Genomic DNA, 14,741 nt, shown 5'->3' on the forward strand with positions numbered 1-14,741 from the left:
TTTACAACATGGGTGGCCCTTTATTTGAATGGTTGACATGCAGTACTACATTCGTCCAGTAGTGGCCGCTGTGCGTATAGCTATTTGCGTATAGCTAGCAGTTTATCCCCCATTCATAGGGGGAAGTGCTGAGGGAGCAGGGGGAAGGGTGAGACTGCGTAACAGTCTGTGAAGCCACAGCATTAAGGGGTTCTAGTTACACCCCCAGAGCCCTCCAGGCTCATTAGTATAATTGCAAAGATAGATTTTAGAATGAGAGAGACCATGGTTAACGAATATAATCAGATTGCCACAGTCTCCGTGCCTGACCTAAGAGTAAGGCCTCATGCACACGGCCGTATGCATTTTTTGGTCTAGTTTTTTGGGCTGTATGTCCCCCACTATAAGTGAGCGTGTGTGTTGCGTGGTGTCATGATTTTGCTTCCGTTTTTTGGTCCACAAAAATACAAAGGTTTAACATTGGTCAGAAATCACCTGTCGTCAGTTTTTTTCGTGTTTGCGGAACTATAGACTTCTATTGACTTCCGTGATCCAGATCCATGAAAAATTATGACAGCGTTTTTTCAAACGCCGGGGTGAAAGAGCCCTAAGTTTCCCTGGTTTTTCACGCTTGATTTTGATGGTAGATTTCCTTCAAGTAACTCAAGTTCCTTCAAGAACCAAAACTCCATATTAGACAGAATCTACCTTTTGTTTCTCTTCGACATCAGATCAGCTTAACCAAGGAGGATCTGTCTCCATGTGGCTTAATGATGTGGAAAAGTGTTATTGCCGTCTTCAATGTCAGTGTTCCAGGCTAATAAAGGGATGTTCTGCTTCATCTCCCGTTCTCCTCTCCTGCCTTCATCCTGATGGATTCCACCTAATTAAAAGGCTTATCTGTGATCTCCTTCCACCTATGACCTCGTATTAGGTCCATTCCCCTGTGTTCGTGTCAACTCTACTTTTTCACTAAGTGAAATAATTAAGGATCTCACTCGGCTGTAGGATTGTCCTGCAAATTAGTTCTAGTTCCAGTACAGCGTGTTCTCATCCAAAGTGTTCGGCGCAACTGCTCGTGCAAGTGATACAAGAGCTTTGGATCGGCGTCAAGCATCCAACGACCCTTGCGTCCTAAAATGTGCTCTTGCTGAGCAGAAATCATCCATGCCCCATACTACTGAAGCTGTTCGGCACAGGGATACGTCCACATGGGATGGGTGTGCTAAAATTCTCCTTCCAGATCCTCAGTTGGGGAGTGGATAAGACGCGAATGCCAATTTTACCAATTTTTACCAATTTTAATAAAAAAGCAATACAAAGGTTGATGATATATTTGATTCTACTATGTTTTCAGGTGGTAACCCCAAGGGGAAGTTTGCCTTAGGACTGATAGAGAGTGAATGGAAAGTTTACGTGAAAAGGACGCTGGATCGGGAAGAGCAGGACACCTACTTCCTTAACATCACCGCTACCGATGGTCTTTTTGTGTCGCAAACTGTTGTAGAAGTTTACGTCACCGATGTCAATGATAACAGTCCCGTGTGTGACCAGGTATAGTAGAAATGTTGTTTTTGTGAATTTTTTTTGGTCTGAAACCCGATAAGGAGAGGCTGAATGTAAGGTGAATCAATGGAGTAAATAACCTCATGGTTTCTATGTATAATTCTGTAAATGTAGCACTTCAAATAGGCAGTGCATCCTATGAAAATGAAACACAGTAGTGCAAGATCAGTGGAGACACTGAACAAGCAGAGCTAAAGAGAGAGTGCTCCACTAAAATAGTGGGCAAGCCCTCCTATGGGGACTATGGTATGTGAAAAGACTGAACAAGTAGGACAAAGTGGTGCATGCTCTGTTGAGACAAGTGTCAAGCAGATCTACAGAGACACTGAACAAGCAGAGTGACATAGACGCTAGGTAGTATGCTCTGAAAAGGCAATGACCAAGAAGAGCTAAAGGGAGTAATTCCTTCAGAGACACTGAACAAGCAGATCTACTGGGAGCATGCTTTGCGCGCATAGTGAATTAGTACTCCTGCATAAATGTATAAAAAGACTATGGGGCAGATTTACTTACCCGGCCCATTCGCGATCCAGCGGCATGTTCTCTGCGCTGGATTTGGGTCCGGCCGGGATTTATGATGGCAGTTCCTCCGCCGTCCACCAGGTGGCGCTGCTGCGCTGAAATGCATCTGATCGCGCCAGAATACACGGAGCTGGACCAGGTGAAGGTAAGCGCGTCCCAAGAGACACATTTTCGGTTTTTAAATGCGGCGGTTTTTCCGAATACGTCGGGTTTTCGTTCGGCCACGCCCCCCGATTTCCGCCGCGCGCATGCCGGCGCCAATGCGCCACAATCCGATCGCGTGCGCCAAAATCCCGGGGCAATTCGGGTACAATCGGCGCAAATCGGAAATATTCGGGTAACACGTCGGGAAAACGCGAATCGGGCCCTTAGTAAATGACCCCCTATGTGTCCTGTGTTCCTACTTATTTAATCTATAAAGATAGTAATAAAGCAGAACTAAAGGGAATGGAATGAGCACAGCTACATAGAGAATGATAAATATAGGCAGTGAACAAGCAGGACTAAAGGTAGAATTTTCTACAAATACAGTGACGAAGCAGAGCTAGAGGGAGTATACTCTGAGACACTGAACAAGCAGAGATACATAAAGCATTCTCTATAGAGCCTAAAGGAGGCCTGCTCTACTGAAACATGCAACGTTAGTGGGAACACAGAAGAAGCAGGACCGCAGACACAAGACAGGCTGCAAAGACCATGAACGTTGAACAACCAGAGCTATAGGAAGCAAGCTTTAAGCAAACACTGAACTAGCAGGGTTTGTTGAAATATGTGAAAACAAAGAAAAATCAGGTTTATGGAGAATTTGCTCTTTGAGACTGTAGACAGGCAGGTCAACGGGGCGCATGGAGTGTAGATCCAGAATCCAGTGTTAATGAGACAGTGAACAAGCAGGACTATAGGAATGGAATGGCAAGACTATGGAATGTAGAAATTCTTAGCAAAATATGGAAATGTTTGTTACTGGCAATTCAATGTAACTAACTTTATTCTAATACCATGAGGACGTAATGGAGTGTATATGTCCCCAGGTTGTGAATAAGGCCTCCTTTCCGGAAGACATTCCTGCCAATAAGATGCTGCTTAAGATCAGCGCCAGAGATGCCGACATTGGGAGCAACGCTGAGATCCGCTACTCTCTCCATGGACTTGGTTCTGATAACTTTTACTTGGATGCTGAAAGTGGTAAGTAGAGATACAAGGGTACCATGGGCTTTCGTTGCATGGTCCTACAGATTTGACCACCAAGTTCTCAGTCAATTGGGACAAATTTAAGGTAAATTGTAAATTTCTGGAGATCCCCTTTAAATCTTCCTTATTGTTTAGTAAATGGAAGAGCAAATACTAATGCAAGCGATTAAAAAACATACTACAAATTACATTTTTGGAGTCCTGCCTACATTTTGTAACTTCTGGAATTGGACATAGCTGTAACCAAAGCCTGTCTTTTGCGTTTGGTTGACCTCATGTTTTTTAATTAAATGTTGAGATTATAAACCCGGTGGGTGTCGGAGAACGATCCTACAAAACAATCAAACTCTTTGGGGTGTGATTCTGGAAACACAATGTCAGCTTCCAGCCCAGACTTAATTGCCTTCCAGTACGGGAAGACGAAGATTTAATTGTCTACGTAGCTGGTGGTGGCCACCGGAGAGGAAGCGGGACATATGCTACAAGTTGAGCTGTCATCTTTTATTTTTCCCAACAATTGCAGGTGAGCTGAAGACCTTGGCCCCCTTGGACCGGGAGAAGATTCCGGTTTACAATTTAATTGCTCGAGCCACAGATGGGGGTGGAAGATATTGCCAGTCTGAAATCCGATTAATTCTAGAAGATGTCAATGATAACCCTCCGGTCTTCTCCACTGACTATTACACTGCCAGTGTCTATGAGAATACCGTCACCAAAGCTTTGCTGACAAGAGTCCAGGCCAATGACCCTGATGTTGGTAAGTAGACCAAACCAATATCAATCTTGTCTTACTATTACCCCTGACTACTGTAGGTTCTGAGGTGTCCCAGGGTTCCTGACAATCCTGGTTGGTTCTCAATGATTTTGGTTGTTTGGCTATAAAACATTAGACATTTTCTAGGTTTTTTTTTCCAAGGAACCACTGACTTGTTCTGAGGTACTCAACAAGTGGCAGTGGTCTCTTTCTGAGGTGTGAAAGGGAAAGAGTAAATCAAACCCAAGGTCAACAAACTAAGTCAAACCAAGATAGTAATCAACTCAAACCAAGTCAACCAAAGATGGCAACGCAATACAAAATCAGAAGGAAAGGGGTGGTCGGACTAAAAAGTGTCCAACTCAAATCCATATCCGGCAGAATAAACAAACAGTTAGTTAGAGCAAATCACTGGCAAGGAAATCCAGCCCAATGGAAGCTAACAAGCTGATTGAGACGTAATTGAGGAAACCACACAAGAGTTTTACCATCGCCTACATCTCAAACCTGCCCTGAAAACAAGAGACTTGTAGAATGACCATGTGGCAACCTCATAGATTGTCCCTCTAAGTGGGAATGAGTGGTCAGAGTCTACTTCTAAACTATTTGTTCCTTGGGTGCCTGGGTCCAATGTAGATTTTGTTCTAAGGGAGTCTGAATGGACTCCAAAGGACTAGGCACTACTTAGTAGGAAGTTTTACTTTAAGATTCGTAGAACTTTTTTGACAGTAGTAGTTACAGTATCAGAGTCATCAGATCAGATCCGAGGAGTAAAGAAATATCTACGAGTAATTGTTCTTAGCACAAAGTCCTTCCCTGGTTCATCTTGATGTCTCAGGAAAGCTGTAGCCCCGAGCGAGAACATTTTATTTTTTTTCCTCTCTTTTCTTGCCAGTCGCCTCAGCCTGAACTTTCCGTGTTAGCAATTTAATCAAAAAGAAGGCTGTATCATCACGATATATTCTTACTGATGCTATTAAAATGACATTTCTGTAGACTTTTCATTTTTTAGAAGACGTTTTTCGCACAAAGTGACATATAGTTCAAGAGGAGACCCGCAGGATCTGACAGAGGTCTAAACGCTGCCGAACGTGTGCAGAATATACACTTTAATTGCAACACGTACAAATCCTAAGGTTCTGTCACTTTTTTTTGGAAGGGGGAAACTTTCACAGTTAGTGGAGAATTTTTAAAAATTAAAGAGTTCCAACTTATTGTTAAAGGGAATGGCAAAAAGCGTCTTCATATAAAGTAGCAAATCATAAAGAGAATGGGGGTTATTTATCATGAGGCAGCTACTTGGGACAGTTCTATGTCTATTTTTGGAGCTCCGCTGCCCATCAGATTCATTAAAGTTGCTTTGGCCCTTTAATAAGGTATGTTCTTATGGTCTATATTCTGTCTGGGATTATTTTTTCTAAAAAGTCCCCAAAAAGTCTCAAAATGCATAAAAAAGTCTCAGCACATAGATCAGCAGGGGACTGGAGTCACGAATCCGGCTTTGCACGGTGTTGCACTTGCAGTAGTTCTATATTTAAGCCAGATTAATGAAGAAGTGTATATAGTCCTGTGAGACTTTTTAGCAGTAACTACTTTAGGACTTTTTTTATGCCAAAATAGCCCAGGAAAACCAATGATAAATAACACCCACCCCGCAATGTGTCAACTCAGCAGTTGTAACCATGCAAACAGTGTAAAGTATTGTCCCCGGAGAGATATACCAAAGTGTGTTTTGTTAGTAGCAGCAGGACTATGAAAAATGCATTTATATTCCAGGGATGTAGCTTCAGGAGGCGTGTCCTCACATAGCTCTTAGATCTCTACATTGATCTGCTCCATAGCCACTCCCCTCTGCTCTCTGTGAGTGCTGTAATGTTCAACCAGAAGCCTAAAATAGCTTTTATTGAGCAAAAAAACACCTTACAATCTTAATGAAAACCAAAATGTACACATTAAAAGTACCTTCTGGAACTTCCATCCAATTTTCCGGAGATTTGGAAAGCTGGCACCAAACTATACATAAGCTTGGATAGCAAAGAACCTCAATAAAGTGGATCTTGATTAGTGGTGTTGTACCAGACCTAGGGGATCCGTCCCTTACTACATGGCTGATGATTAAGATGATTAATGCACGATCATAGAGCAGAGATGAGATTATTGAACAAGAAGAGGATTCAGAAGAGAAAGTTCTCGGCAAGAGGATGCACTTTATCTATACACAAGTATCCATTGACAGATCCCTGGATATTGATCTATAGTGTAAGAGCCGACATTAAAAATTGATAATGGGGACATAATAGTGGTAGATAATTACACATCGTGCTCAGGAAACTTGGGCTAAAGAACTTCATTTTATTTGCTTTCATTACAACATTGTAAAAGAGAGACAGGGAGGCAGCACTATCTGTATCTACAACATTGTAAAAGAGAGACAGGGAGGCAGTACTATCTGTATCTACAACATTGTAAAAGAGAGACAGGGAGGCAGTACTATTTGTGTCTACAGCATTGCAAAATAGAGACAGAGAGGCAGTACTATCTGCATCTACAACATTGTAAAAGAGAGACAGGGAGGCAGTAGTATCTGTGTCTACAACATTGTACAAGAGAGGCAGTACTATCTGTATCTACAGCATTGTAAAAGAGAGACAGGGAGACAGTACTGTCTGTGTCTACAGCTTTGTAAAAGAGAGACAGAGAGGCAATACTATCTGTGTCTACAGCATTGTAAAAGAGAGAAAGGGAGGCAGCACTATCTGCGACTACAACATTGTAAAAGAGAGACAGGGAGGCAGTACTATCTGTATCTACAACATTGTAAAAGATAGACAGGGAGGCAGTACTATTTGTGTCTACAGCATTTCAAAATAGAGACAGAGAGACAGTACTATCTGCATCTACAACATTGTAAAAGAGAGACAGAGAGGCAGTACTATCTGCATCTACAACATTGTAAAAGAGAGACAGGGAGGCAGTAGTATCTGTGTCTACAACATTGTACAAGAGAGGCAGTACTATCTGTATCTACAGCATTGTAAAAGAGAGACAGGGAGACAGTACTGTCTGTGTCTACAACTTTGTAAAAGAGAGACAGAGAGGCAATACTATCTGTGTCTACAGCATTGTAAAAGAGAGAAAGGGAGGCAGCACTATCTGCGACTACAACATTGTAAAAGAGAGACAGGGAGGCAGTACTATCTGTATCTACAACATTGTAAAAGATAGACAGGGAGGCAGTACTATTTGTGTCTACAGCATTTCAAAATAGAGACAGAGAGGCAGTACTATCTGCATCTACAACATTGTAAAAGAGAGACAGAGAGGCAGTACTATCTGTGTCTACAGCATTGTAAAAGAGAGAAATGGAGGCAGCACTATCTGCATCTACAACATTGTAAAAGAGAGACAGGGAGGCAGTACTATCTGTATCTACAACATTGTAAAAGAGAGACAGGGAGGCAGTACTATTTGTGTCTACAGCATTGCAAAATAGAGACAGAGAGGCAGTACTATCTGCATCTACAACATTGTAAAAGAGAGACAGGGAGGCAGTACTATTTGTGTCTACAGCATTGCAAAATAGAGACAGAGAGGCAGTACTATCTGCATCTACAACATTGTAAAAGAGAGACAGGGAGGCAGTAGTATCTGTGTCTACAACATTGTACAAGAGAGGCAGTACTATCTGTATCTACAGCATTGTAAAAGAGAGACAGGGAGACAGTACTGTCTGTGTCTACAGCATTGCAAAAGAGAGACAGAGAGGCAGTACTATCTGTGTCTACAGCATTGTAAAAGAGAGAAAGGGAGGCAGCACTATCTGCATCTACAACATTGTAAAAGAGAGACAGGGAGGCAGTACTATTTGTGTCTACAGCATTGCAAAATAGAGACAGAGAGGCAGTACTATCTGCATCTACAACATTGTAAAAGAGAGACAGGGAGGCAGTAGTATCTGTGTCTACAACATTGTACAAGAGAGGCAGTACTATCTGTATCTACAGCATTGTAAAAGAGAGACAGAGAGGCAGTACTGTCTGTGTCTACAGCATTGTAAAAGAGAGACAGAGAGGCAGTACTATCTGTGTCTACAGCATTGTAAAAGAGAGAAAGGGAGGCAGTACTATCTGCATCTACAACATTGTAAAAGAGAGAAAGGGAGGCAGCACTATCTGCATCTATAACATTGTAAAAGAGAGACAGGGAGGCAGTACTATTTGTATCTACAACATGGTCAAAGAGAGAAAGGGAGGCAGTACTATCTGTATCTACAACATGGTCAAAGAGAGACAGGGAAACAGTGTTATCTATATCTAGCTGTAGCAAGCATTGCAGCTCAGTGTAGCTTTTGGATCATTGCTTTTATATCATTTACATGTGAATGGTATATTAGGTATATTATATACCCATAGTGCAGTGTACAGGCGGCAGCGCCTGGTATATAAACATACAGAGTCATGTGTTATCTTTGCACCTCTAAGCTGCGGATGCTGAGGAATGTGAATGTGTGTATAAATATTCTCTAAACCAGCAACACCCCAGCGGCCAAGACCAGCACACAAAATATATTATCGTCTGGATGTGCGGCTTCTTCTGCATTCTGTTTTAATTAGCACTAAGATGCCTGAGTGTGACTGGAAGGAGCAGGGAAGCATGTACCTTCCCTTCAGATCTCATTAGCGCAGACAGGATCCGAATGCAGATGTGCAGCACAAAGACACGGGGAGTCAGGAGCTGGATCAGCAAAATACAAGCTGGAATAAGCTTGAAGCTGGAGAGGAGCTAAAATGTAACCCTTCATCTTGCACTTTAATTTAAAGGGATATTAATGTATATTCCAAACCCATGTCCTTGTAGGTGAAGTGTCCTGCATTATAAGCAGGGTGTTCCCATACACATTTCATTTAATGAATTTGTCTTAAGATAAGATAAGATAAGATAATCCTTTATTAGTCCCACAGTGGGGAAATTCACAGCGTTACAGCAGCAGAGAGGGTACAGTATATAAACATACAGAGTTTATATTTACATTTCTTCAGTTGCGTGTTATTAAAAAAAGGTACTTTTGTGAAAATGACATCCCATAAATGTAGCCATACTGTCCCTTAGAAATGAGATGGCTGTCCTTGGATACAACCCTGTACTCTTCCATCAGTGGTCAGACATGTTCTATTCAGTCCTGCCTGACCACCATTACAAAAGGACGACTATTGGACATGCAGTAACTTACAGACATTTCATATAAAAAAAACTACTTTTTTCTTTGTGCAATCCCTTCAGCAGCGGTGGTCGTATCCAAGGGACAACATGGCCACATTTATGGGAAATTATCTTCAAACATTTTTTTTAAATAATAATAATAATTCCTTTATTTATATAGCATACACAGATTGCACAGCTCTCTCTACACAGAGATTTTTGGCAAATCAGTCCCTGTCCCCAATGGGGCTCACAATCTAATCAACCTACCAGTATCTTTGCAGATGTTTACCCTGGGACTTGAACCCAGGTCCCCAGCGCAGCAAGGCAGTAATGATAACCACTGAGCCACCTGCTGCCTAACAACATCCAATTGAAGAAATGTATATATATATGGTAGATGAATTCAATTAAATGTCACTACCCAGATGAGAGTACCCCTCTAATTATTATTTACATGTAAATGATTGTATCAGTGCACAGTGGGTGTGGCCATGAGGTTCTGTGCACACTCTCTAGCACTGTTTGTCCCTTGCCCTGCTTTTTCCTAGTTGAAATGAGCATGTGATGTGCACCAAACCTCAAAGCCACGCCCATGGTGCACCAAGATGCTAATTTGCATATATCCTTGTATCACGAAAGACATACTTATGGTGCACTTTACTTTACCTAATAAGCCATATGTTACGTTCATACCTGACCTGTAGGTTGTGAGTGTGAGTGCAAAACCTTTAAATCAATTGTCTCAAAAAGACACACAGATATGCTAATACCCCCAAAAATTGGAAATCTCCAGCTGACAGCTCTTATGGAAGTGACACATTTCCCCACAGCGCCACTACAGGAGAAATGAAGTATTACATTGCAGAAATTATAGTGCCCAGGCATATAGTGTGCTATATACACTCACCGGCCACTTTATTAGGTACACCATGTTAGTAACGGGTTGGACCCCCTTTTGCCTTCAGAACTGCCTCAATTCTTCGTGGCATAGATAGAACAAGGTGCTGGAAGCTCCTCAGAGATTTTGGTCCATATTGACATGATGGCATCACACAGTTGCCGCAGATTTGTCGGCTGCACATCCATGATGCGAATCTCCCGTTCCACCACATCCCAAAGATGCTCTATTGGATTGAGATCTGGTGACTGTGGAGGCCATTTGAGTCCAGTGACCTCATTGTCATGTTCAAGAAACCAGTCTGAGATGATTCCAGCTTTATGACATGGCGCATTATCCTGCTGAAAGTAGCCATCAGATGTTACAGGGTACATTGTGCTCATAAAGGGATGGACATGGTCAGCAATAACACTCAGGTAGGCTGTGGCGTTGCAACGATGCTCAATTGGTACCAAGGGGCCCAAAGAGTGCCAAGAAAATATTCCCCACACCATGACACCACCACCACCAGCCTGACCCGCTGATACAAGGCAGGATGGATCCATGCTTTCATGTTGTTGACGGCAAATTCTGACCCTACCATCCGATGTCGCAGCAGAAATCGCGACTCATCAGACCAGGCAACGTTTTTCCAATCTTCTACTGTCCAATTTCGATGAGCTTGTGCAAATTGTAGCCTCAGTTTCCTGTTCTTAGCTGAAAGGAGTGGCACTCAGTGTGGTCTTCTGCTGCTGTAGCCCATCTGCCTCAAAGTTCGACGTACTGTGCGTTCAGAGATGCTCTTCTGCCTACCTTGGTTGTAACGGGTGGCGATTTGAGTCACTGTTGCCTTTCTATCAGCTCGAACCAGTCTGCCCATTCTCCTCTGACCTCTGGCATCAACAAGGCATTTCCGCCCACAGAACTGCCGCTCACTGGATGTTTTTTCTTTTTCGGACCATTCTCTGTAAACCCTAGAGATGGTTGTGCGTGAAAATCCCAGTAGATCAGCAGTTTCTGAAATACTCAGACCAGCCCTTCTGTCACCAACAACCATGCCACGTTCAAAGGCCTCAAATCACCTTTCTTCCCCATACTGATGCTCGGTTTGAACTGCAGGAGATTGTCTTGACCATGTCTACATGCCTAAGTGCACTGAGTTGCCGCCATGTGATTGGCTGATTAGAAATTAAGTGTTAACAAGCAGTTGGACAGGTGTACCTAATAAAGTGGCCGGTGAGTGTATATGTGTATTGTATCTTTTAGGGCTTCGTCTCTGATAACTCTGGTGTTTGTATGCAATCAGTATGTGGAGCCTGGCGCTGCCATCTGTCAGTGCGGCTGGGCAGAAGGGGAGAGCTGTCCAGTTGGCTTCCATTTTGCATGACCTATGTTTGGATGATTTAGACACGAGCTTTGCGGCGCGATATTTCGATATTGTGGTGTAAAAGTGCACCTGTTGTCTGCGTGTAGACGGCCAACTAGAAGAATACAAATCAGCGGCTGAGGGGATACTCCTGGCATCAGGAAGGCTGGTGCACACTCTCCCAGAGACTATATATGTTGTATATGATATCTCATATATGTCTATTGTCAGGGCAGGAAATTATAGAAACAAATAATCTGTGATGATAAACTAATTGTTCATATCTTTTCCCTTCCTCCAATTCCGTGTTTTTCTTCCCTCCCTTCTCTTCCGGTTTCTTCTGTCCTCATATCTCAGACCTTCCCTTTTTTCCTCTAACCTTCTGTTATCTTCTCTCTTCTTCCCTCATCTACTTTTTTTCCTTTCTCCCCCATACTTTTACTTTATTTCTCCTTTCATTATTCTTCCTCCCTTGCTTTTTTACTTTCCCTTTTTGTCTACTTTTCTATACTTTTTTCCTCTTCCATTTCTTCATCGCATTTGCTTTTTTTTGTCCTCTTCCCTCATCTACTCTCTTTCCAAACTCTTCTTTTTCTTTCCTTCTGTTACTTTTCTTATCTTTACTTTCTCTACCTCTCCTTCCAATCCTCCTTCTCAGCTCCACTACCCGTCATGTCCGCTCCTTTTCTTCTTCTTTCCTTTTTTTCCTGCCTTCACTCCTTCTATACTTTTCTCTTCCTTCATTTGCCCCCTAGTCCTTTTTCTCTTCTCTAATTAGCCACAGGCCCACTTCTCTTCTTTTCCATCCCTCTCTTCTCATCCCTGCTCTTCCTTTTCTTACCATATCCTCTGCTTCCATCTTTCTCATGTCCGATGCTGCTCTCCTCTTTTTCTCTTCTCGTCCATATTCCTCCCTACATTTCTCCTTCTCTTTCATTACTTGCCCTCCCCATTTCATAGGCGTTCCCTTCTTTATTTTCCTTTCATTCTGTGCACAGTGTTTTTGACACAACCATTGATTTTCCATATTGTTCTTGTATTTTAGGTATAAACCGAAAGGTGATTTATTCTCTGGTGGACTCTGCAGATGGACATTTCACTATGGATGAACAATCCGGCATCATAGTCCTAGAGCAGCCCCTAGACCGAGAGGTCCAGTCCTCCTATAACATCACAGTGAAGGCCTCCGATCGGAGCCCCCTCCAGCCATTATCTTCATTTGCAGTTGTTACAATCACAGTCTTAGATGTAAATGATAACCCACCAGTATTCGAAAGGAGAGACTACCTGGTCACGGTTCCTGAGGATACGGCCATTGGGACCCAAGTTATGTTTGTGTTTGCGGCAAGCAAAGATATAGGGTCAAATGCAGAAATAACTTACAGTTTCAGAACAGGAAATGAACATGGGAAGTTCAAGATCAATCCCAAAACAGGTAAAAAAAATATCCATTGCTCTAGTGATAGGGGTAACATTATTGTTCAACCTCAAGGCTTTCATGTGGGGCAAAAGTTGTGTTCCATCTGACATTGTTGGATCTCTTCGGAATGTTGAGCAACGTTTCTCACCTTTGGAAACTTTGGCAACACATGACGGACAGTTGTTACTCTAAGTATTATTCAATCACTATTGATTATCCAACATCAAGGCTTCCCTGATTTTGACTGATTGGAATTACTCTCTAGTCTCCACCTCCCCAAGCAATCATGCCAATATATTTGTATCATATTGTACAAAGGGTGGGGCAAGACTTTTCGGCTTCAGGCCTTTACCACGTATCTGATAGCGGAGAGCCAAGTTAGCATCTTGGGTACTAAAACTACCCTGAAACTATGCAGACTCTCTTCTGCCAAAAAGGGTGGTTCTGGGCTGGAGCAGAAAGCCTTCTAACAGTAGAGAGTTAAATACATGGACTACAGAATATATGGAACAATTCATACTAAAAATGTTGTTGAATGGTCAGAAGTTGTGTATGACTTGCAAAGTGGTGGGAATTCTTGAAAAAAGTTGCATGTTTCCCATCTTAGGAAACTTTGCCATCAAATGACCATCGTGGTGACCAATCATGGTCAATCTCTTTGGCCTAAGCTTTACTCACTCCCTATTTGTTAAGAAAAACGGAGTAAGTAGTACTCAACTTAAGTGAAGACTTAAAAAGGTGAATGCAAGTTACTTCATATTTAGCCTCTGCGTTCCTCCATGAACCACTCATGATTGTGTGATCTTGGAGGCTGAGCTACCACGATCTGCAATGCCAAAGTTAATCCAAAGTATTTGTCTTCCCAGGAGCGATTGTAGTCATCAATCCTCTCGACTATGAAGGCTGCAAAAACTTCTACCTCGTGGTGGAGGCCAAAGATGGTGGCAGCCCTCCACTTAGCGCAGTGGCAACAGTGAACATCAACCTGACGGATGTGAATGACAATCCCCCGACATTCAGCCAGGAGGTTTATAGCGCTGTCATCAGTGAAGACGCCTCTATCGGAGAATCTGTCATTATGGTAAGTGTCACCCTTAGAGCTTTACTTAAAAACCTATTAAAACTTTTATGTCGCTGAGGGTTTATAGCTCAGGATTTTATGATTTCTTTCTAACGTGATCGACTCATGCCCTACCCAAGGTCAGGCTCTAAAATAAACATCCGCACCACGGTTACAATGGTTCTACTAAAATGTAATAAGGTTTTTACAGACTAAGCGAGTAAACATGTCCTCATCTTAATAGCAAACAGAGTCTCTGGTACTGAAACGCGTCGGCCATAACAAACACGTCTAGAGAGTGTTTAAGAAAACCTCATTACATTTATAGGGCAGAAGAAAGATAAACACAAGTCATACACCGGGTGAATGTATTCTCATGTGATTATTATGCTGTACTGACTTCCCCCCCTTAAAATATCTCCAGTGAAGGCCTTGAATCCCTCTTCTTTGTCAGAATTTTATCCAGGCATCTGGTAGGTCTTAGTTTTCTGGAAAGCTATGTGAGAGCTGTTAATAATACCTTTGTATGTAAGTGCCCTTGAGGTATGTCCTCACACTATTAGGTTCTTGGCGCTCTGCAATGAGCTACTTGGTAGTGCCTGCTCTGAGTAAAAGCTGTAGCACACTTCCTGGAGGAAAACTATATAAAAGCGCCCCACAAACTCACTCAAAAAGTAATATTTTTCAGTGTTTTGTTGAAAAGATTGTCCATCCAGTTTCTCCTACCATCTAACCTCAGGTGCTTACACTACGCTACTAACTGTGATGTGTTTAAATGCATGTCCCTAGAGGTGCACAGTTGCA

General features: G+C 42.4%; 1 protein-coding gene across 8 annotated transcripts in view; it reads left to right on the plus strand.

The window, feature by feature from the left end:
• The window catches only part of FAT3 (FAT atypical cadherin 3), a 430,787-nt gene that overhangs the window by 371,888 nt on the left and 44,158 nt on the right, over window positions 1-14,741 (plus strand). For all 8 annotated transcript variants that reach the window (XM_072134102.1, XM_072134101.1, XM_072134104.1 and 5 more), the window contains 5 exons: window positions 1,337-1,533; window positions 3,099-3,252; window positions 3,782-4,015; window positions 12,503-12,892; window positions 13,744-13,958. In XM_072134102.1, coding sequence (XP_071990203.1) covers window positions 1,337-1,533; window positions 3,099-3,252; window positions 3,782-4,015; window positions 12,503-12,892; window positions 13,744-13,958 — 1,190 coding nt within the window. The remainder of the gene's footprint in view (window positions 1-1,336; window positions 1,534-3,098; window positions 3,253-3,781; window positions 4,016-12,502; window positions 12,893-13,743; window positions 13,959-14,741) is intronic.

This window comes from Engystomops pustulosus, chromosome 2 (assembly GCF_040894005.1).
Source record: "Engystomops pustulosus chromosome 2, aEngPut4.maternal, whole genome shotgun sequence".
Lineage (NCBI taxonomy): Eukaryota > Metazoa > Chordata > Amphibia > Anura > Leptodactylidae > Engystomops > Engystomops pustulosus.